Source organism: Gavialis gangeticus, unplaced genomic scaffold (genome assembly GCF_001723915.1).
Source record: "Gavialis gangeticus isolate Ggan-Ray unplaced genomic scaffold, GavGan_comp1, whole genome shotgun sequence".
In the NCBI taxonomy this organism is placed as follows: Eukaryota; Metazoa; Chordata; order Crocodylia; family Gavialidae; genus Gavialis; species Gavialis gangeticus.
The window spans coordinates 61,697,703-61,719,233 of NW_017729029.1; the positions used below are offsets into that span (position 1 = coordinate 61,697,703).

At 40.1% G+C, this 21,531-nt stretch overlaps 1 protein-coding gene across 1 annotated transcript in view; it reads right to left on the reverse strand.

Moving 5' to 3' along the window:
• The window catches only part of ASIC5 (acid sensing ion channel subunit family member 5), a 31,697-nt gene extending 10,543 nt beyond the window's left edge, over positions 1-21,154 (reverse strand). The window contains exons 1-7 of the mRNA XM_019521057.1: positions 21,115-21,154; positions 12,617-12,923; positions 8,822-9,053; positions 7,723-7,845; positions 6,998-7,147; positions 5,172-5,319; positions 4,357-4,413 (exon numbers count right to left, since the gene is read on the reverse strand). Of these exons, the coding sequence (XP_019376602.1) occupies positions 4,357-4,413; positions 5,172-5,319; positions 6,998-7,147; positions 7,723-7,845; positions 8,822-9,053; positions 12,617-12,923; positions 21,115-21,154 (1,057 nt within the window). The remainder of the gene's footprint in view (positions 1-4,356; positions 4,414-5,171; positions 5,320-6,997; positions 7,148-7,722; positions 7,846-8,821; positions 9,054-12,616; positions 12,924-21,114) is intronic.
• Positions 21,155-21,531: the final 377 nt, after the last annotated feature.

The window sequence follows — 21,531 nt, forward strand, 5'->3', positions numbered from 1 at the left end:
TCCTGAAGCCCAGAAAGACTACGTCCACGGCAACACCATCGTCCAGGGATTTAGTTACCTGGTCATAAAAGGCCATCAGGTTGGGCTGGCAGGACCTGCCTTTGAACACACATTGATTTCCCCTGGACATGATCTCCCCTGCTGGCCCCTCACAGATGTGATCCTTGATAATTTTTTTAAGGATTTTCCCCAAGACTGATGTGAGGCTTATGGGCCTATAGTTTCCTGGGTCCTCCTTTCTCCCTTTCTTATAAATGGGGACCACATTAGCTATGCACATGTAGATGTTGATGAGGCTCTCTGGGTTCAGTAGGGTACTTCAGTGAAAGGCTGCCTGCTGGCTAGCCCTGCACTGGAGCATACTTGTGCCCTAGTCCGTCCCTCCACAAGACATTGAGCCAGGTTTGAGCAGCCCCAAGCTGGCAGGCTGACCCCTTGGACCTGATGCCAGCTGGGACTGCTCTGACTCAGCAAAATGTGCTGTGCTTCTGCATGCACATGTAAATACAGTGCCTTGGAGCAATAAACTCCGATGCAATATAGTTTCATAGTTTGTAGGGTCGGAAGAGACCTGAGCAGATCATCAAGTCCACCCCCCTGCCATGGCAAGAAAGAGTACTAGGGTCAAATGACCCCAGCAATGTGTTCATCTAGCCTCCTCTTAAAGATCCCCAGGGTAGGAGCCAGCACCACTTCTCTTGGAAGTTAGTTCCAGATCCTAGCCACCCTGACAGTGAAGTAGCACCTCCTGATATCTAGCCTAAATCTACCCTCTGCCAGCTTGTGACCGTTATTCCTAGTTACTCCTGGTATTCATCGGAGTTTATTGCTTCGCATTAATAGCATGTGTAGATGTGTTCCCTGGAAGTTTTTAAGAGTGGTTGAGACAAAAACTTAGATGAGACTGTTTAGATGGGGATGATACTTCTTTAAGCAGGGGGTTGGACGAGGTGACTTCTTGAGGTCACTTCCAGCCTTATATTTGTATTCATGGTCCTATTCATTTAAAATGCACAGAGGAACTCATTCCTTTCCCTTTCAAGATTAGTGTCTTAAATGCATCTTTGAGACACAATGGGTGCATCTACACATGCCCATTTGCTGTGTAGTAACAAAAATGACTGTGCAGTACAGGCGCACATCTACATGTGGATGTCTGTATTGCACAGAAAATATAGTGACTTATGCCGACTTTAGTGTAAATTGATACCTGCATCATGCAGGTATCAAATTTATACCTGATTAGTTACTGTGCAGTAACGCACATGTAGACACCTTACTGCACAGTAAGGACTGTGGACTGACTTGGGACTAATATTAATGCACTTTAATGCCTGCACATGTAGACGCCAGGCTATTCCTGCTTACTGCACAGTAAATTTAAGCCGGTGTAAATTGCATATGTAGGCATACTTATTGTCTCCTCCTCCTCTCTCACATAACCGTATCTAGTGCAGTTCAAATTTTTTTCTACAAAAGTGGAAAAACTTTAATGGGGCTAGAGAGTTCTCTGTCCTCCTCCTACCCCGTGTGTGGTGGTTAGGACACTCTACAGGGAGGAGGGAGCTGTGGGATTGAATCCTCTCAGGCAGAGAAGGAAATTGAGCATTGGTACCTTATGTCCTGAGTACTTTAGTCACTACCTTAACATGTAAAGGAAATTGATATCATGCTTTCAGTATCCTGTATTTTAAAATAAATATGTGAAGTCTGCTTTTTGTTTCTTAATTTATCTTTTCTTTTGAAACTGTGTAGGTGTTTACCTTCAGGAGAGGGTTCTAAAATGTGAATCCCACATAGAGGGAGGTGCTTCTCTGAAAGGTATCTAAGCCTCCCAAAAGGGTGGGATTTAATGATGCCTTGTCCTCTCCCTGATAAGCCTGCTGATTGTTCTGGGTTCTGTTCAGAAGTACCAAACCCTCTGCATACATTGTGTAAAAATTCGAGGTACCAATACCTACCTCAGGTTTTTGTATTCTGTCCTGGAATGTTAGCATCTAGAAGTTTGCCATGTTAGATGCCTGCTCAGCACTGAAATGCATTAGACTTTTTTGGATCTAGTCACAAACTGTAACAGGGTTTAACTCCTTCTCCCCCAACAGACTTTCTTTGAAGGTAGTTGAAATACTTCCCCCCAAATATCTACTGGGTGTGTCTACACATGCATTTACTGAACAGTAGCTTACTGTGTAGTAAGTGACTTTTATGTCAGCGTCTACACATGCGGGCATTACAGTGCAGTAACGCTGTGTATGGATTGACTTGGAACTAAAGTTAGTCTCAAGTCATTCCACACAAACAAGGTTACTGTGCAGTAAGGAGTTTACACATGCCTTACTATGCAGTAACTGCTTGGTGTAAATTTGCTATCTGCATCATTCAGGTAGCAAATTTATGCCCAAATCTGCATAAATTGCCATAGTTAGAAGTTTGCCACTTAAGTTACTGCGCAGAAGCGGTGCACATGTAGATGCACCCGCTGAGTAATATACCTACTCTTGAGAAATGAGGAATATCTCAGCATTCAAAGGTCAAGGATATGAACCTTTTGGAACTAATCACTGCCTAAGACTCACGACAAAACTCATTCTATATTTCATTTGAACACTGCACACATTTGAGACCAAGAAGCCCAAAGTTAATCTAATTGACTTTTTCTTCCACCTACATTCTTTTGTAAAACAGCTTTAAAAATTCTGAACTGAATTTCTAGAGTTGAAGAGAAATGATTCATCAACTCATGATTTAAAATGAAGGCCCCCTCCATATGGTACAGGCATTACACAATTGATTCATTGTGCTCTTACCTTGGGACCAGCTACACCTGTAAAGTCACAATCATGCCATAAAAAGTTCCAAACCAGCTATAAAGTTTGACCTTAAAAATGTGGAATAATTTTATAGATGGTTGCTATCTAGCTTTAATTTGCGCATGTAGCAGGGTCTCCCTTACAGCTGGGAGCCCCATCACCTGACAGGGCTTTCAGCCACAGGGGTGACTGAGACTCAGTTGGGGTTGGGAGTCTGACAACTGAGGGGATTGTCAGTCCCAGCAGCTGCCAACTTTGGGTCCCAGCAGCACAGGGACCCAGAGTCCTGCAGGTGCAGATGTTGGGTGCTGGGATCCAGCTAGATCTCAGAAGTCAAGGACCACAGCATAGGAGGAGGTGTAATTTTGTGGATTGCACATTAGATCTCATTGCACCTGTAGCTGCATGTGTAGAGGGCCACAAAGTCAGTAGGATGATTCATTTTATAAGTGTGGCTAACATTTTTTTAAATCACCTATATATTGATCATTTGCATATAGAAATGAATTGCTTTTGTACAATTTCACAAATATAGAACCAAAGAGAAACAAGATTCCATATACAGGCTGGCATTTAGTGAAGTAATAAGAAATGGGCTAACTCTGAAATGTATTTACACTTCCTCTTATGAATATTCCTAGAAGGATTAAAACAGTATTTGGTTTTTTTTTCAGGCCTATTAATTGAAAGTAACAGTTGCTATTAATAATCAAAAAGGCAAAGCTTATGTGCAGGTAAGGGTAGTCATATTGAACCCTAATCTGACTATATAAAGGCTTACATACATGTGGTTTGTCTATATGGGTGACATGCAGTATAATTTACTTGAATCTGCTGTAGAATATTCTAGAAAAAAGATGAGAGGTAAAACTACACTCTAAGTTACAGCAGTATAAAAGTGAGTCCAGAGCTCTGCCAGGGTATTTGTTTGCTATAAGCAAATCTGCGCTTTTGCCTCTTAGTTGTGAGGTGCAATGATAGTGTGTACAGCCAGTGGGTACCCTGCAATATCTGGTCATCTGTAAGCCCTGGTGTAAATCACATCAGTGTAGTTGTTTGTTTAGACCTTAGAAAGAGTACAGAACCTGTGGCAGTGAAAAGGTTTTCCTTCCTGCCTCAAGGCCATTTTGAGGAATCATCTGTTGGAATAAAATGCTTTGTTCTACAAAAAGCATGTAAAGTTTGTAAAAATAACATCTAAATATACCATCATTGTGCAGTTACCCATGAAAAATGTATTAAAATGTAGTTGCTGAAAACATAACAGTAGTATACAAGACCCTTGAAAGTAAGCTTCCCACAAATAGAAAGTTACAACTGACTACCTTATTTGCATTTTCCAAACACGCACAGATTCATGGAAATAGTATAAGTAAATGAACATGGATATGATAAGAACTGAAAATGTTAAAATCGTAAGTTGTAATAATTAATAACTGGATCAGTCTTGAATTCTAGCTACTTTCTGGCATTTGTTTGGAGTCCTCTGATTTACTTAAAAGAAGTTAAAGAATAGAAAGGTATTAATAAGTCAGTTGTTACTTACATAATGCAGGAGAAACACATTTGTAAGATTTGAGTAGGTCACATTCTGTTCCATTTCCTTTAAAAGCAAAATAATGATTAATCAGGTAAACTATTCCTGTATTCAGCTATTTCATCAAAGTGAAAATTCTGTTCTTGGGGTACTAGTACAAGTAAAATGTAATAATTAAAATCTACAGACTTTTCCACATTTCACTGGTGCACCTGACAGCACATATTGCCCAATATTGTATTATTACTAATACTGTAAGACTTAATATAATAAAATACAGTTGAATAAATCATGGAAAATAAGAGTAAAATGTATTAGTTGTGTCTCTACATCTGTTCTGTCTTCTGGGCACATACCCTGTTTTTTGTGGATCCTTTTTTAGGTACCCAACTTCTCGTGAATTGAACTTGAGCTCCTAACTCAGGGCTGTAGGAACTAGTGGCCTAAAAGTTGAGCAGTGAAGAATGCACATAATGGCACAAAAGATATTTTGTGGTTTTAGCCCAAAGTTCTTCTGGGGTCAAGTTTAAGATGACCAATTTCATGCACTCTGTGATGTAGACTTGGATGTTCATTCGGGGTTCAGATGACAACATTAAGAAATGCTGACCAGATGGTTAGGGCTAATCAAATATTTTTAATATTTCACTGTAAGGTCAAAGTTTGATGAGAAGAATTTAAAATTTTCAATTAAGTCTAGTCGTGCCAAGGCCTTTCAGAGAATGATATAGCTTTCTAAGTGAAAGTAAAAGTTTGAAGTCCATCTTTGTTTGAAGAACCATGAACCACTTTGTACCACATGTGTAACACTGCCCAAGAAGTACCTGGAAGCATGAATGGCAAACATCCACACCAGTCCTGTATGTAATGGGCCTTGCATTCCTGTACACATCCATAGGTACTGTAGATATTGTGATACTGAAGTTTGATATTAGGATTGCACTCTCCCCAAGGGTATTCTTGGATAACTGTCTTGAATAGAAAATAGTAAAGTAGAATGCTTTAATACTATTTTAAATGCAAAGTTTGTTAATAAAACACTATGTTCAATTTATACTAAAATGTTAAATGAATTAAAGTTGAATTGATATGAGTTAAATCTGAGGTTAATAACAAAAAGTGTGTGTATGTTTAATATCTGTTCTCTTGGGTCTTGATTCTCTTGTACAGCCTGACAGTGTAGACAGACTGACAGAATTGGATTTCAGTAGGGCTGCACAAAGAAAGTACGGGCCTTTGTACACGCCACATTTTTTGCCCTTTCTTGCGCTGCAACTGTGTGACTGTTTGCATGAGAAGGTTTTCCACACACTTTAAAAGTTTTTCTGATGCATTAAACTAAAAATCCTCAGCTGTAGTTTAGTTTGGCTCACTGGGAATATAAGTGTCGCATCCATGGATTCATTGCATGCACACAAAAAGGCACTCAAAGACGTGTAATGAGCCTCTTTGTCTACCAAATGGCGCTGCAACTATTTTGTAGTTCACCCCTTCGAATTGCTTTCCCTTTCAAATTGCTTCCATTTTCTTTTCTTGTGTGGTTTGCCATCTTCCTGCTTCCACAGCTGTGTGGTAGGGCATGGGGTGGGTGGAGGACCCTGGACCACGGGGGTAGAGCTTGGACCATCCTGCTCTCCTGTGGCATTGGCTGGGGACCAGGCTTAATTAATTTGAAAACCTAGTGTGTGCAAACACAGATGCAGTGCTCCAAAGTTTAATTCATTTGAAATCCTAGTGCATGCAAACACTGATGCGACACTCCAAAAGAAACAAGTTTATATTTTAAAAACCTATTTAACTTAATGCGGATTAAAACCTGTGGTGTGTACAGGTAATTGATTTCATGTTGCAGAACCCTGCCCCTAGAGACAGAGTTCTAGGGAGGTGTTTCTGAAACATTTCAGAAACTTGATATTCCAAGGTCAGATCCTATGTTCTGTGGCAAGAGAATTGGAGCAGCTTAAGTTTTTGGTTATTTTGCCTCTGGATGTAGAAAGAACATAAATCCTCTATCTGGTATGGGGTAGGGTGTATGTATGTGTGAGGGTGCATCTGTTTGTGCATGTATGTGCATACCAAGGACCAGAGAGCAAGGTGCCAAGAGCTTGCCTCTTTGTATGAGGGCTGCTGTGGCGGTGTAGGCTGCTGTTCCAGTAATACAAAACTGCGTGAATAGAGGTCACTGCTGTGGTGACATGGGCTCTCTTGGTCCTGCCATTTGGCACTTTCCCTTCCACACTCCCAATCATGAATCCTTCAGACTGGCATCCTTAGTTATGCTACTGCATATTATACCCAATTACAAGGAAGGAATAAAGATTTACAGTGCATCAGCTGATCTATGGTGACTGTTTTGCATGTCTTCTATATATTGTGGTAGCTGGAAGCTACCTACTCTGGAATAAAAGAACTGCTAAAGTTGCCTTGGTTTGGCTTCCATTTATTGCCAGGTGGAATACATGCACAAAACAGCTTAGATGTGATAAGTTCTAATACAGTATGATTTGGACTCTGGAAAAAATTATTGTGGAAGTCATTGAAGCATAATTCATATCAAACTTTTAAAATGTCTGTTGTTGTAATTTTTCAGAGTAAAAATGTACTTTAAATTTCAGAGAGAGACTGATACTTCATCACACAAATGGCTTACCTTTAGTTGGCGGATTGCAACATGGGCATGCATGCCTACTGGTGTGGATAGGCCCAAGCCATCAAACCGTGGAGGTTCTTTAGGTGAATGGATAACGTAAATTATACCAGCATCAATAAAACCCAGGGAAGGGTCATCAGTGAAGAGTGCCTGATACAAAAATAATTCCTTAGAAAAGCAGTGTCATGATGTGATATTTACATTATGACATTTAGCTTTATTTAAAGTCAAAAAAGCATTTTGCTCGAATTTACACCTCATTTGGTGATGAAGTTTAAGTAGGTGACAAATCTCCTCTGGCAATTAAAGAAAAGCAGAAAAACAAAGTATCTTCTTCTTCTTTTTTTGCCTTAGGATCTAAAATCTTGGAGGGTCAGTTAAAACAGGGACTAAAATGGAGAACACCATCTTGAAGTTCAAATAGGGCTCTTTAGTTCAAAGATGACCACCACTTACTGATTTCATACAACCACTGGTAAATAGCTTGGGAATTTACTGGGAAATATGGTGGATTTTCCATTCAAAACTTTTTCAAATCAAGATTGGACATCTTTCTTAAAGATGTGCTATCCTTCAGTGAGTAATTTTGGTCTTAACCCAGCAATTAATTCGTGAAATTGTTGCCCATGTTATGCAGAAGGACAGAAAAGTGGTTATAGTAGCTTTTTTCATCTTGAATATGTATTATGTGAATATATAATGTAAGATTATTATCATATCTATACCTGTTTGATATCAAAAACTAAACTTAGGCCTCTTCCAGAGATGCTCACTCTTCTCTTTGCTGGAAGATCAATGTGGTTAAAAGTAAAGCAGTTTCCATACTCAGTGAAAACATGTTCGAAGTCCTATAACAATATAAGTAGAAAACAAAATAAAAAAGAAACCAGATAACCTCAATCTATTTTTGGGATTATGGAATGCTTTATGGCCTAGATTGCCTAAATTATCTGTTGTTGATGTATATTTATGACCATAGCAGGTGAACACACAAACTACTGATGGAATAGTCCTATAGAATTTAATCAAGAATGAAATCTTTTCTATGGAAACAAACGTATGGAACTCACCAAAAGAAATTTTTTAACTGTCCACTAAATGATTTTGGTTGCTTAGAATAACTTTTCATAAGGTCCTACTGTCTTCTTCCTTATGAAGTCCAGGACTTGAGGAAATTAGTGTTCACTTAGTACTATAATTTCTAGTAGATAATACTTGTGAAGTAATTTCTATCTGTTTCAAAGGAATGTATGAAGTTGTACTACAGTAGACCAGTATGGTATACTACTTGCCTATTTGTTCAATGGTTTTAAGGGTGTATTGTCACCAAAAATTTAAGTCATTGGACATATCAACATGAAATGTTTATTGTGGAGTTGCCTAATTAGCTTTACAGTAAAAATTTCTGCATCTATAGGTGCAAACCTGTTAGGCTGCAGGTAACTAATTAACCCTGCAGCAGGATAGTACTTGTAAATAACAGTACTAACCTGCTGCAGAGGTTTTTTTGTGAACAGCAATGCACGTGTAGATGCTGATGTGCTTGGCTGAAGCATGAGGGTGCTTCAATATGGGGGTGTCTGCTGGCTAGATTCACACTGAAGCACCCTTGTGCCCTAGCCAACCCCTCTGCAGCACTTTGAGCCAGGTTGGAGCACCCCTGGTTTGGCAGGCTGACCCCCGGACCTCCTGCCACCAGGGCTTTTCCAACCCAGCTTAATGTGCTGCAGTCCAACCCAGCTTAATGTGCTGCTAGGCGCATCACTTATTTTTAGAGAGTTTTTAATTCCACTGTTCCCATTACAATAAAGTAAAAAGTATTACCTCTGGGTAACATGGCTTTCCAAAAAAATCACATTCTAATAACGTACTGTTGTTGAGAAAAAATCCATTATTCTTTGTAAACTCTTTAATGCTGAAGTTTTGGTTTCCATTCAAGAAATCATTTAGGTCCGGAGAGAGTTTGTCATCCAGAGCAAATGCACGAAGAACACCAGACACAATGCTCCAGAGAAAATAAATGATGTTGAGGTTGGCTACTGCTTGGATTTGGAACCTGTAAGAAGGAAATAGAATTTAGAAGTGTAGTTTTGAACTCTTTGGGCAACTATGGAGACAATCTGCAGGTAGAGCAAGATGCACTTTTAGCAAATACACTTTTAGTTTTTATAAACTCAGGTTTAGTGTTGGCCTGGCAATGGGGATTTGAGTTAAAACAAGTGAAACCAAACTCTGCCCCTCTACTTCCTCCCACCCCTTTTTAAAACCACAGACTGGCCATCTGAAGCAACCACTGACAACTTTCTGGCAGGTTGGTAGACCTGCCAGAAAGTTGTCAGTTGTCACAGGCAGATATCAGGCTAGGAGGCACGATGGAAGGAACTGAACCAGAGAACCAGAGAATTCTAGTGCCATCACTTAGGCAGCCCGCCTCTTTGTCTATCTGCAGAAGTCTCTCAGCCAAAGGGGCTCACGTAGCCATGGGAACTGGAGTTCAAACCATCTTGCTTATCCTTCCTTAGGAACTCTGTGCCTGGTGATTGGTGGTGAAAGGTGGCGTAAATCTAGGGTGAATCTAATGCCTAGAAACAATTTGAAAATCTTCTAAAATGTGATTGGGATAAAGGTGTGTTTAACCGCAAATGCATTGTATATCCCTTTCTCTCATAAAATGGTAAAGGAACACCTAATAATGACGCAAATTAGGGATTTATTGAAGTGTTATGATGGATTTGAATTCAAGATGTTGAAAGGAAAAAGTAAACTATTCCTGTGTAATATTGTCATGGAATTACCATTTTATGTCAATTTTTATATATCAAAATGTATCTTGGATGCCTAAAATATCAGAAAATCTGTATAAAGCTCCCCTTTTGCAATTCCACAATATTCTATGACTACTTCTGTCCATATAGTTTTAACTATGCTTTTGAAAACAACCATGTGCATGGTTGGCTTTGTTTCTCAAAAAGGAATGTTTCTTACTAAAAATAGAAATATATAAATTGACAGGAACAGATGGGTGTAGAAGCAAATTTTCATTTTATTGTGTCCAGCTGCCACACTCTGAATAGTTGAGTGTTGACTACCCATAACATTCTGCCGTTATAGCTACAATAATTTATTGCCTATCATAGCCAAATAGACTTCTATTATTGGCATTGTATATTCTGTCACAGAGAGTCCTTCCCGCAAGGAAAACAAGGGCCAGGTATGTCCCATCGGTTTGGGGATCGCACCTGTGGCTCATTCTACTGGTGAGAGATGGAGAGATCAAAACATATCTTTCTTGATAGTAAAATGTGGGCAAACTACACAGATTTCAAGACAGTTTCTACAGTAATGAGCTTGCAGGTTCATTACACTACTTTAATTTTTTTTCAGCTGAATCTGAGTTAAATATAAATATACACACACACACACACACACACACACACACGTGTGTGTATGGATATAGATGGAGATATAGATATATAATTTCACTTTAAACAATTCGAAAAGGTTTATGTTCAGATTGGAATCCCCAGGGGAGTGTTATTTAGACTTCCTAAAGAAAAGTATCTTGACTTTCAGAAGTGTTGAATGAGTACCAATTTGTTGATGCCAATGGGAAAAGCAGTAATTCTAAATAGAAGTAACCTGATTTTTAAGCTTCCAAATTCATATTTAGGTTCCTAAATTGAGCCTGTCAGGCTTGCAAATTTCGGTGCACAAGTGTGTCTCTGAATTGACTGTACTTTCCAAAGGAATGTAACCGGATTGAGCACCCTTAAGCAAAATATATTGGTGGTTCTGTAGTTATACATGGTACTATATATCCTACTGATCAAACGGTTTACTTTTTTTGGCCTATAGCATGACTGATACAGGCATCAGAGATCCTAAAGCAGTTATAATACATATCTGTTATCTCTGCTGAAATGAAGCACAAACAAAAATCTGATCCTTAATTTTTTTCAGGTAAATATTTTACATAGATTCATTGAAGAGCTCCTTTAAGACCAAGCTCTCACTATCTAATTTACCATATTTACTTGCATACTACACACACCTTTTTCTCAAAAATCAGTTATCCCAAATTGGGGTACATGTCTTAAGCAGGGAGGCTGATTTTTCGTTGCTGGAATAGAAGTTTGGGAGGCAGTGCTGAAGGATGGCTTCCAGATTGTCTAAGGTAGCAAGGAATGGTAAGTCCAATATTACTCTCTTCAAAGCTGCTTTCAAATTGGCAACAGTTTTTAGCTGAGCAGCCAAATGAACAGCTGAAAACTGTTTCCAATTTGAGAGCTGCTATGAAAAGGTTAACTTTGGATGCCATCCCTCCTGCTTGCCATCCTGGAAAGAAGCTGGCAACACTGTCTCTTCATGGAAAAGATAGCTTCAGATCATGACTCTGGAAAAAAATAATTTCTACATTCTGCTTTCCAAAAACAAGGTACATATTTAATCTGGGGACATTATATGCAAGAAAAAATTGTATTTTTTTGATTTATATGCCTCCCTTCCCAGGAGAGGCTCAGGGCTGCTTACAATAGAACCAAATAACTTATAAAACAGAAAACAATGCTTATAGAAGAGGAGAAAACATAAAATGGAAGCCCACTAAACAATAACCCAGCCTAGCTTTCTTTGCTAAATGCCTGCTGATGTAGAAAGGTCTTACAGTGCTTCCAAAAGATGTCCAGGCTTGGGCTCTGGTAGGTTCCAAGAGAGAAAGTGTTCCGGAATTAAGGAACGACAATGAGAACGTGTTACTCATATGATTTTCTTCCAAAAGATTGTGCCTCTACTTGTATGATTAGATGATCAAGTTTTTTTCTCAGTGCAGTAAAGTACTTAAAGATTTGTTCAGGAGCTTCTGGTGTTTATTCATTTCCATTTAAAATCGTGTAGCAAAATTCCTACCTAGCATGTTGAAAACTGACCATATGCAGTCAGTTTAGGATACAGACCAGAAGTGCAGCTCCCTGCTGTAACTGAGAACACTTTGCAGGAAGTGTTCTGAGTTACAACAATTCCCTTAGACCAAACAGAAGTTCATTGTTGGTTCTGGGGGAGGGGGAATCTAGCTACTGGCTGGGAGCCTGCAGCTGGTTTCCTTCAGCAACAGCCCCTCCTGTCTCCTAGCCTGTCTCTCTTTCAGAATGGGAGAGGGGAAAGCGAGGAGAAGGATCTCATTTTAGGGTTCTCTAGCACTGGAGAGTGGGGTGGGTGATTTGGAACCCTGCCCCCACTCCATCTTGGGGGTGGGGGCTCCAATACATTTTTCCACCTTCCAGTAGGAGCTGAAAAGCCAGCCCCCAGACTGAACTTGAGGCTGGGAGGCAATGCAGACAGAAGTCATAGAAGTCATTATGTTTTGAAATGTCATCTGACCCCTCATGCAATGACGGTTCAGATTTTCACTGGATCAACCATTTTTTAACTGTCTGCAGCCATGAACTCGTTTGGTCATGGCTATAGACCACTTTCTGTGGCCAGATCTGGTGAAAATTGTCACCTCTATTTGCACCCCTAATATTCCATCAATTTTAATAGATGTACTTCAGAATGACATTTTAAACAAGAGACATTTAACTCTATTATTCCATATTTATGATGCACTAAAAAGTGTCTTACCTGTTCAAGTTACAAAAAGTCACAGCAGGGAATTCAATATTTTCCACATACTGAACTACCACTGAAGTTGTGGTTGGCCAACTCAAATAATAGATGAAGCGATTGTAGATTTGCCAAGTGACAATGGCAAGGGAGCCCAAGACCACTAGCATCCACACCACCTTGCGCATCTTGCTCGGGGTTCGGACAATATTTTGCACCCCATGAAATGAAGTGGATATAGCAAACTCATAGTTGTACTTCTTTTTTTCTTCCAAATATGGCAACATTTTCCTTTTTAAGTACAGGCTGGTCTTTTTCAATAATCCTTAATATTGGACAAAATGAAAGATTAATGATATTGTTTTCTTGTGAATGTTTTCGAATGTAATCATTTAAATGCTTCTTGTGACATATGTTCCTCATGAAACCAAGTATAACAATCCTCTAGAGAGGATACCAGCTCCGATAATGTCTCTTGGCATAAAGAGTTCTCTCCTGCAAGTATTTTTTGACTGCTGAGAGAGCTGTGCACAAGCTTACTCAGAGCAGACAGAACTATCTTAAAGGAAAAGACCCAAAGAAAGTGAGATCCCTATAAAGAAAAGAACCACAATAAACTTTATTCTTATAACAACATCACTATATCACATTAAGATAAACCTTTAGTCTAGTTTGCTATGACAAAAGCTTGAATCTTGGGGCACCTAAATTATGGACCAAATCTGCAGGCCATTATGCATTTTCTAGGAGATGCTGAGCATCCAGTTTCAAGTAATTTTCTATTAAGCATTCAGGACTGGGCCATTAGTCTTAAACATGAAAAAAGAGCAGAGGGTTTTTTCCATAACTTCAGACTCATTACTGAAAGTTTCTGAACAAAACCCAGAAGACTACAACCTCAAAGGTTTGATTCTAGGAGAATTATTGGGAATAGTCTGATTTCACATCTTTGGGTTTTTTTAATATCCAAAAATTATTTTATTATCTTGTTAGATTTGAAATAGTTTAAGAGCTACAGGATTTATATATATAATAAAGAATGGGACATGTGGTAGCAATCAGTGAGCAATTCTTTGAGCTTTAGGAGTGGTGCCTTCTCTCACAAAACATCCAAAGGAGGTCATTTTAACTACAACCATGTAAAACCAAGTCCTAACTGGATAAGCAGTTTAATAGAATGTCTCTATTGGCAAGGGTGAAGTAGAGAGTAGGCTCTCCTGCCACTCAAAATCCACAATAGTAGCAGTGCAAAGTAGCTTCACTTAGTACTCAGACTGAGAATCTGAGAATCAGTGATTTATCCACTTGGCACTTAAGGCTATTAAATGCCTCACTCCAAAATTGATTGTAATGAGAATTATGTTCATTACTCCTTACATCTAATATAGTCTCATAGGACACATCTACATGAGATGCGTTAATGCTCATTAGCCTAATTTAATGTGCATTTTGGGCACACATCTACATGTGCATGCCCTTAACACACATTAAAAATGGCTAAATTAGGGTAATCATGCATAAATGTGATACCAGCAAATGCAGGTATCAAATTTAGGTGCCATTAGTTAAATTGCATTACTACACATGTAGACACGACCCAGCACTAACTTTAGTGCCAGGTCTGCCCAGCCACTAGGGGCACATGGCAGGGCTGCAGGGACTTGGCACAAACTTTAACACCCTTACTTTAGTGCCAAATCCCTGGATGTGTATACACCTGCCAAAATTAACTTAATGAGCATTATCTTAATGCACATTAAATTTAGCTGCGCTTAAATGCATGTGTAGATGTGCCCATAGAGGGAATAAAGAGGTCTAAGATCCCTATCTTTGTTGTAACCATGTTAAGGTTAGCAGGGATTTGGGCCTGGCTTCTGCATGGAGCTTAGGGGCAGTAGCATAACAAAGGGAGAAGGGAGGATTGACTCATGGGGGGAAGAAATAAAAAAAATAGATCCTCTCTCCTGTGCACCTGTTTCCCCAGCCACCATGCCACTGCCTGGCTGCACCTGCTGCCTGATGTGCTACCCAGAGCTCAGAATTTCCCAGTTTTGCCTCTGTGTAAGGGCTATTACCTAGTTACTCTCTTTGGCCATGTCTAGATGTCTAAATTTGCAGATTTGCATCTGCAAATTTGTGCAGATACTTTGTGCCACAGTGTATGCCCCTGCCTGTGTGTTTTATGGGGAACTGTGTCCCGCTTCAGGCAAACTGCCTTTGCCCAACTCCTCCTGGCTCCTGGCATGCTAGAGCAGCTAGGGCAAAAAATGGAGTCCCTGGAGGACTAAGCCTCCATTTATCCTGAAATGGTAGGGCAGATGGAGCATCCCACAGGAGTGCAGGGGAACTCCCCGCATGTTCGGCGGTGGACCTCGAAGTGGACCAGAAGTACTTCTGGTCCATTTCCAGGTCCACCTCTGAGCGTGTGGTAGCCCCAGCCCCCTGCACCCCTTCAGCTTGGTGGTCAGCTGTGGAAGACCCCGGGTGCCCCCCCAGACTCAGGAGGCACCAGTCATCGAGCCAGGGGGTGGGGTCCCCCGTGTGCTCTGCGGTGGACCCAGAAGTGAACTGGAAGTGCTTCTGATCCATTTCTGGGTCCACTGCCAAGCATGCTGGGGAGCTGCCCACACTCCCGTGGCATGCTCCATCTGCCACATCATCTCAGTATTCACAAGTTGCCTGGTACTTTGAAGTATGTAGAAAAAACATTTAAAGCTGTGTCTATGTCTGAGTCATCGAATCTCTCTGAATCGATGCAGAGGGTTAAAGGGTCTCCTGATTCGATTTGGATTCAGAGATTCGGCCACCGAATTGGGCTGAATCTCTGCTGAATTGAATCAGCAACCGAAGCTTTGCACAGCCCTACTGGCTAGCACACTTGGGTTAATAAAATGCACCCTTTCACTGACTGAAGTTAATTATTTTCTCACTTTAACCTGAAGAAAAGAATATGGGGAGGACTGTGACCCAAAATAACTGGATATAGTAGAAACATGGGTGAAAATTCAAATTTGTCTTCACTCCAACTCAAGGCAATTCAACTATATTTTTAAAAATTCCCATGGAATGGAAGTTCAAAAAAAATCAGAAAACTTAAAAAATTAATTTTGGATTAAAATTGAATTTACTTTTTGTTTTTAATAATTTTTGTCATTATAAGTTCTTAGTTTTATTGTCCTTATATTAGACTGGAACCATTCTTTTAGAATATTGAAGACAGCTGCACCTTTCATTTGTATGTTGAGAATGTTTTCTGTTCTTGTTCAAAGTGTCATACTTACTGTGTCATTAAAAAAATTAAAGAATAAATCTTGTTTCTATAAAATAGGATGTCGTATTATTCTATGCCCAATTATTAGTGGCATGTCACGAAATCATGTAAAATATTTCAAATAACATTTCAAAGGAAGTTCATTTCAAACAGAAATTTCAAAAAAATCTGAAACAAGTCTCTTATGGTTCCATGATTTAAGCAGAAGGCTACAAAAATCTGTGTGATTTAATTAAATATTTCAATGCTGGCAGAGCAGCATTTTCTGATGTAAAATCTTTGGAAAAACTTGTGATCAGCTATTGTTACAATAACTCTTGGATCACCTTCTGAAATAGTTTGGTTGTATTGCCGTTTATTCAGGGATGCATACAAAAAACAGAACCTTTGTCTTGGGTAAAGATTAAAAAATAATGGCCTGAATCTGAAAACAGTCGGACCTATGTGTCTCCTCAGCTTCTGATAAGCTTCTGAACTGTGTCTCAGAAATAAACTCTACATTTACCTGATTCCCTTTCCTCCCTCCCCCCTCTTTTTTTTGGAGTCATGGTTAAAAATTCATCCACTCCAGTAGAAGCAGTTAGGCCAATGCTGAATACCTTTTGAAAATCCCACGATACATATTTATTCATAGTTGTATTTTTTTTTTATTCCCAAGGTTCTCTTAGTTCTACTGAGTCTGACCTAAATCTTATCCATAAGGAGGGATGACCATCTAGGAACCCATTCTCCTGTACTGATGTAGGGGAACTAGGCAAAATCCCTTAATGATGCTGAATAGAGTTTTGTAGAGAGATAGTAGCCTAGCTTTCACATTTCAGCAACAGACTTGAGTGGCATGTCTGGCTTACATGTATGCTGTTGTTGCTTGCAATGTTAGTTGGATCTGAAGTTTGCTTAGACTCTGAGGAGTAGTTGTTGTAACAGCATGTGCCTGCAGCTGCTTCCTACAAGGCAAAAAAAGTTATCGTGTCCTAGCTGGGTGAATGGAAGAGTCTTTTCATAAAGAGGTCATCCCTATCTCTGCTCCTATTTGCTGCTGTTTGGAGTAAGGGTTCTAGTTATCTCTGAGTCTTCTGACAGCATGCTCTTTATTTTGTCGCGTTAGTTTATACAACAAAATATCATCTCATAGCTGTTATGCAAGCATGCAACTAAACTTAAATTCATATACAGTATTCTATATACATATTGCAGCACTGCTCTGCAATATGTATATAGAATACTGCATGTGTGCCTGTGGAATTTTTGGCAGTAACAGCTGAAGCTACCAATTATCTTTAGACTGAAGGAGCAATTTGTATCCCATCAGGTAAGTAAGGGCCATTGGATTGGGCTCTTCAAGAAAATTTACTGGTGTGGACTGACAATGATGTCCTGACCTGAAAAGATGAGGTGGGGTGACTTACAGTCATCAGTTACTCCATTATGACTATTACATGCATCTGTTTTCTGTCAACTAAATCATGCTATTTAGTAGTTTCATTCAGGGGTAAACTGCTTTGATTTAGCTTCCAAGTACTGTGTGGTAGAGTGGACATAGAAATTATGCATTCCTTTAAGTTTAAGCCAATATACTTTCTTGTTCCATACCCTGTTACTTACAGATTTCTGAAAAAATATATCTACTTCAGAAGACCAAAAGTAATGTCTAAATAAATTAGAGCAAACAGGTATGATTGCATATTTGCAATGAAAACACTTTCCATTTGCAATGCATTGTCAGAGATTCTGGGTATATAATTTAGGAATGGCAGTGCATTTTGGGATTTGAGGTTTGTTGTGGGGGTTGTCATGATAAAATAAAATAATTGAAAGACTAATACAGGACAAAATGAATTAGGAACTGAACCTCGGTAATATAGCTACTGCCAGTCAACATGGGCCTAAGCAAATCTTTTTAACTTTATCACTTTACAGCATTACATGTTTGGATGGTTAATTGGATTACATCAATACTATCACTTTTGCCTTCTGAAAGGTGTATGATTTGGTGTCTCATTATAGTTTGATTAAGAAATTTGTAGGATACAAATCTGTAGTATGTAACATCAACATAGCAGGCATATATAATTGTAAATGATGAAATTTTACCAAATATATATGATTTAATGGCATCTCATAAAGATCAGTTCTTGATCAGACTTTGTTATATTTATGACTGTGAACTCTTTGGTTAAGTACAGGCAGTCAAAAGCCGGAGGCTGAATCGATTAAATCTTTGCAGGTTAGTCTAAACTGCGTAGATTGACCACATAAGCAAGTGAATAGACATTCTGAAAATGCAGCCACATGCCTACAGTGACTTAGGTCAGAAGCTGGGGGGTGCTGGAGCATGCCTTCCAGATACTGCCAAGGGGAAGGGAGGAGAGAAGCCCTCCAAGGCTTCCCACCCACCTCCCAGCTTATGTGGAGATGGTATGACCAGGACCCAGCTTGGGGCCAGCATGCTGAGGCCAGAGGGAGAGGGGCTTTAAATCTCACTCCCTGGCCAACATGGGACTCCAGCCTGGGTCTGTCTGGGGTGGGGAAATGCCTACCAGCTTTTCCCCTGCTCCCCACTCCTGCTCTAAGCCACCATGCTGAGAGGGGGGCAGGCGGCTTTAAACCCAAACCTGGCCTGCAGGGGACCCCAGCTGGGGTCCATCTGGTGAGGGGTGGGGCAGCCTCTACCAAGCTTTTTCCCCCTCCCCCCCTCCTTCAGAGGAGATCAGGGGGCATGGCCATGCCCCAGGGATTGCACACTGAGGCAGGGAGGGAGGGGTTTTAAACCCACTCTCAGTAATGCATGGGACTCCACCCAGGGTCTGATGGGGGCAGTCCCTGCCAGGCTTTTGCCTCCCAGCTTGAGTGGAGAGCAGGGTGCCTGGCCAGACTTCAGCCTGGGTACCTTGAGGTGGAGGAGGGGGGGTTTCACCCCCTCCTTGGTACTAGACCCCAGTTGGGGTTTGCCTGGGTGGGGGAAAAGCCCCTGCCAGGTTTTTGCCCTGTCTCACTACTCACTCCAGTGGAGGAGGGGCATGGCCACATCCCATCCCAGAGCTTGCACAGTCAGGCTGGGAGGGAGGAAAGCTCAAACATCCCTCCCTCCCCACCTCTGCATGCCAACCCTGGGCTGGGTCATGGCTCTGCTCTCTGCTCGAGTGAGGTAGAATACCCTGGCAAAGGCTGCCCTCCCCCTCTCAACTGGGAAATGGGGGGCAGAAGCATGGCAGGGTCTGCTCCCCACCTTCCAAGGCAAACCCTGGGTCTGGTCTGGAGCAAGTGAGGGGGGTTTAACTCTCCCCCCTACTACATGGGACCCCAGCCAGGGTCTGCCTGGCTTTTCTCCTGCTCCCTGCTTGAGTGGGGAGCAAGGGAAAAGTCAGGCAGGAGCTGCTTTACCCCTGCCTGCAGACCCTGGCTGGGGTCCCTTCTGGGCAGAGGAGGGACTTCAAATCCCTTTCCCTCCCCTCCACCTCAACTTGCCGGCCTGGCCAGTGTCTGGTCACATCACCCACCTCTCCACTCGAGCGGGTAGGAGGGGAAAAGAATGTGTGGGGCTGCTCTGCCCCTGCCAGGCAGACCCTGGCTAGGGTTCAGAGCCAGGTTTCCCACTGCACCCCCTTCTCAGCCAGCTTAAGCAGTGATAGTGATCCAGCTAGGTAGCAGAGGGGTGGAGCCAACCCTGCTCCACTGGAACAGATAGCATAGTCCAGGGCTGCAAAGCATCCTGGGTTACTGGGAGGACTATGAGTTAACTTGAACCTGGAAGGGGTCTGGGACAGAAGTTGTATAAACCGGTTCAACCTAATTCAGTTCAGTCTGATACTGCATCCAACCAGGTTTATCTTAAAATGGTTTTGGCCATTTTGAAAGTAGTTGAAGTGCACTGAACTTTGGTTCTATTACAGGTTTAAACCAGTTTCTAATAATTTAAACCAGTTTATGTGTAACTTCTGACCCTAGCCTTTGAGTTAAGGGCTTTCTCTTTTTTTTGTGCATGTGTAACATCAGGCACAAGAAGTCCTACTCTAGGCATTTCATTGATACACATAATAAGTATATAAAATATTTTATCAGTCACACAAAAGAAAAAAATCATTATTGATCAGTTAACTGTTGAACAAAGATTGAGGAGAAAATAAGTAATAAAGAAAATAAATCACTGATATAATCTGGGTCACCTAGTAAACCAGGCACAATGAAAACAGAAACTATGTTGATATGGCTAGCTGTCAAGTCATTTAGGAAAAATGAATCCAAACTATACTGACAGGATGGAGAAACCACAGTAGGTAATTAGTTGAACATGATTTTCCCAGTCTGATACTGTGGCTGAAAGGGTTAATATAATCTTTGGATGTATAAACAGGGGAATATTGTATAGGAAGAGGCAGGAAGTTTTTTTATGCAACTCCAAGTGGAATATTGTGTCTCGAATTTTGATGTTCATGCTGCTAGAAGCGTGCTAAAAAAATCGAGAAGAATGGAGAAGATCCACAGATTGATTATCTCATTGGAAAACATGGCTGATAGTGAGAACTCAAACTGATCAATCTATTCAGTTTATCAAACAAAATCTTAAAAACTGATTAGATTAGTCTGCAATTACTTACATGAGGAATATACATTTGATAATAGAAAACTCTTTAATATAGCAGTGAAATAAGATCTGATGGCTGGAATTTTAATGTAAACAAATTTAGATGAGAAACAAGGTTCAAATTTTAATGATGAAGGTAATTAACCATTATAACAGCTCACCAAATGTCACAATGTCACAATGACTTTTTCATTAACGTACATTGTAAACAAAGTTTAAATGCTTTTCTAGAATGTATGTTTTATTTCAGTCAGAATTACTGGACCTAAGAAGGAGTTAATTCAAGGAAGTTTATGGTCTGTGTTATGCATAAGATTATATCACAATGCATCTCTTCTGACTTTAGAAATCTATTAATTATTAAAGTCTATTTCATCACTCAGAAGAAAACAATTTAAAACAACATATGAAATAAAAGCAAGTGGTTCTCAGTATGTAAAGGAGCAATGGCTACAGGCAAACAAACAATCCACTTGCACACATTAGAACAATACTTTTTTTACAGTGCTTATTTTATTTTTTTTTTCTTCATACTACATACTAATTATTATTTGGAAATTTGCTCTGAAGTAAAGGAAAATTATTTTTTCCTCTTTTGGGTGTAGAAATCCATTTTAAATTAGGTAAAACTACTAGGTAATGCATTATATTATTACATACCTCCAACATCCAATCCACTGCATTTCCCAAATGGGTTCATTTATGTTGTCCTTGTTGGAGAAAGAAGGCACAAATACAAAGAGCTTCCTTTTTATTGTTGATCACTGTTCATTAATGGCTTTTATAGAAAATTAAATGGGTGGGGATATTAGTTGACACAACACTGGGCAATCTACCTGCCTGTGTTGCTATACTTCATTTTCTGAATAACATGTTCTGGGAAGTAGAAGCAAAGATTAGTTTTATGACAGGATCAGATATTTAAGTTCAGCTATCTATTATGAGGCATGTACCAGTAGAAAGGAAATCATATGTGCTGTAGCACATTCTGGCATGCAAATTAATCTATTTTTAAAATAATGACAATTATAATTAAGACCAATTATTGTTCATTTGCAATGTTGCAGTAAAAATATT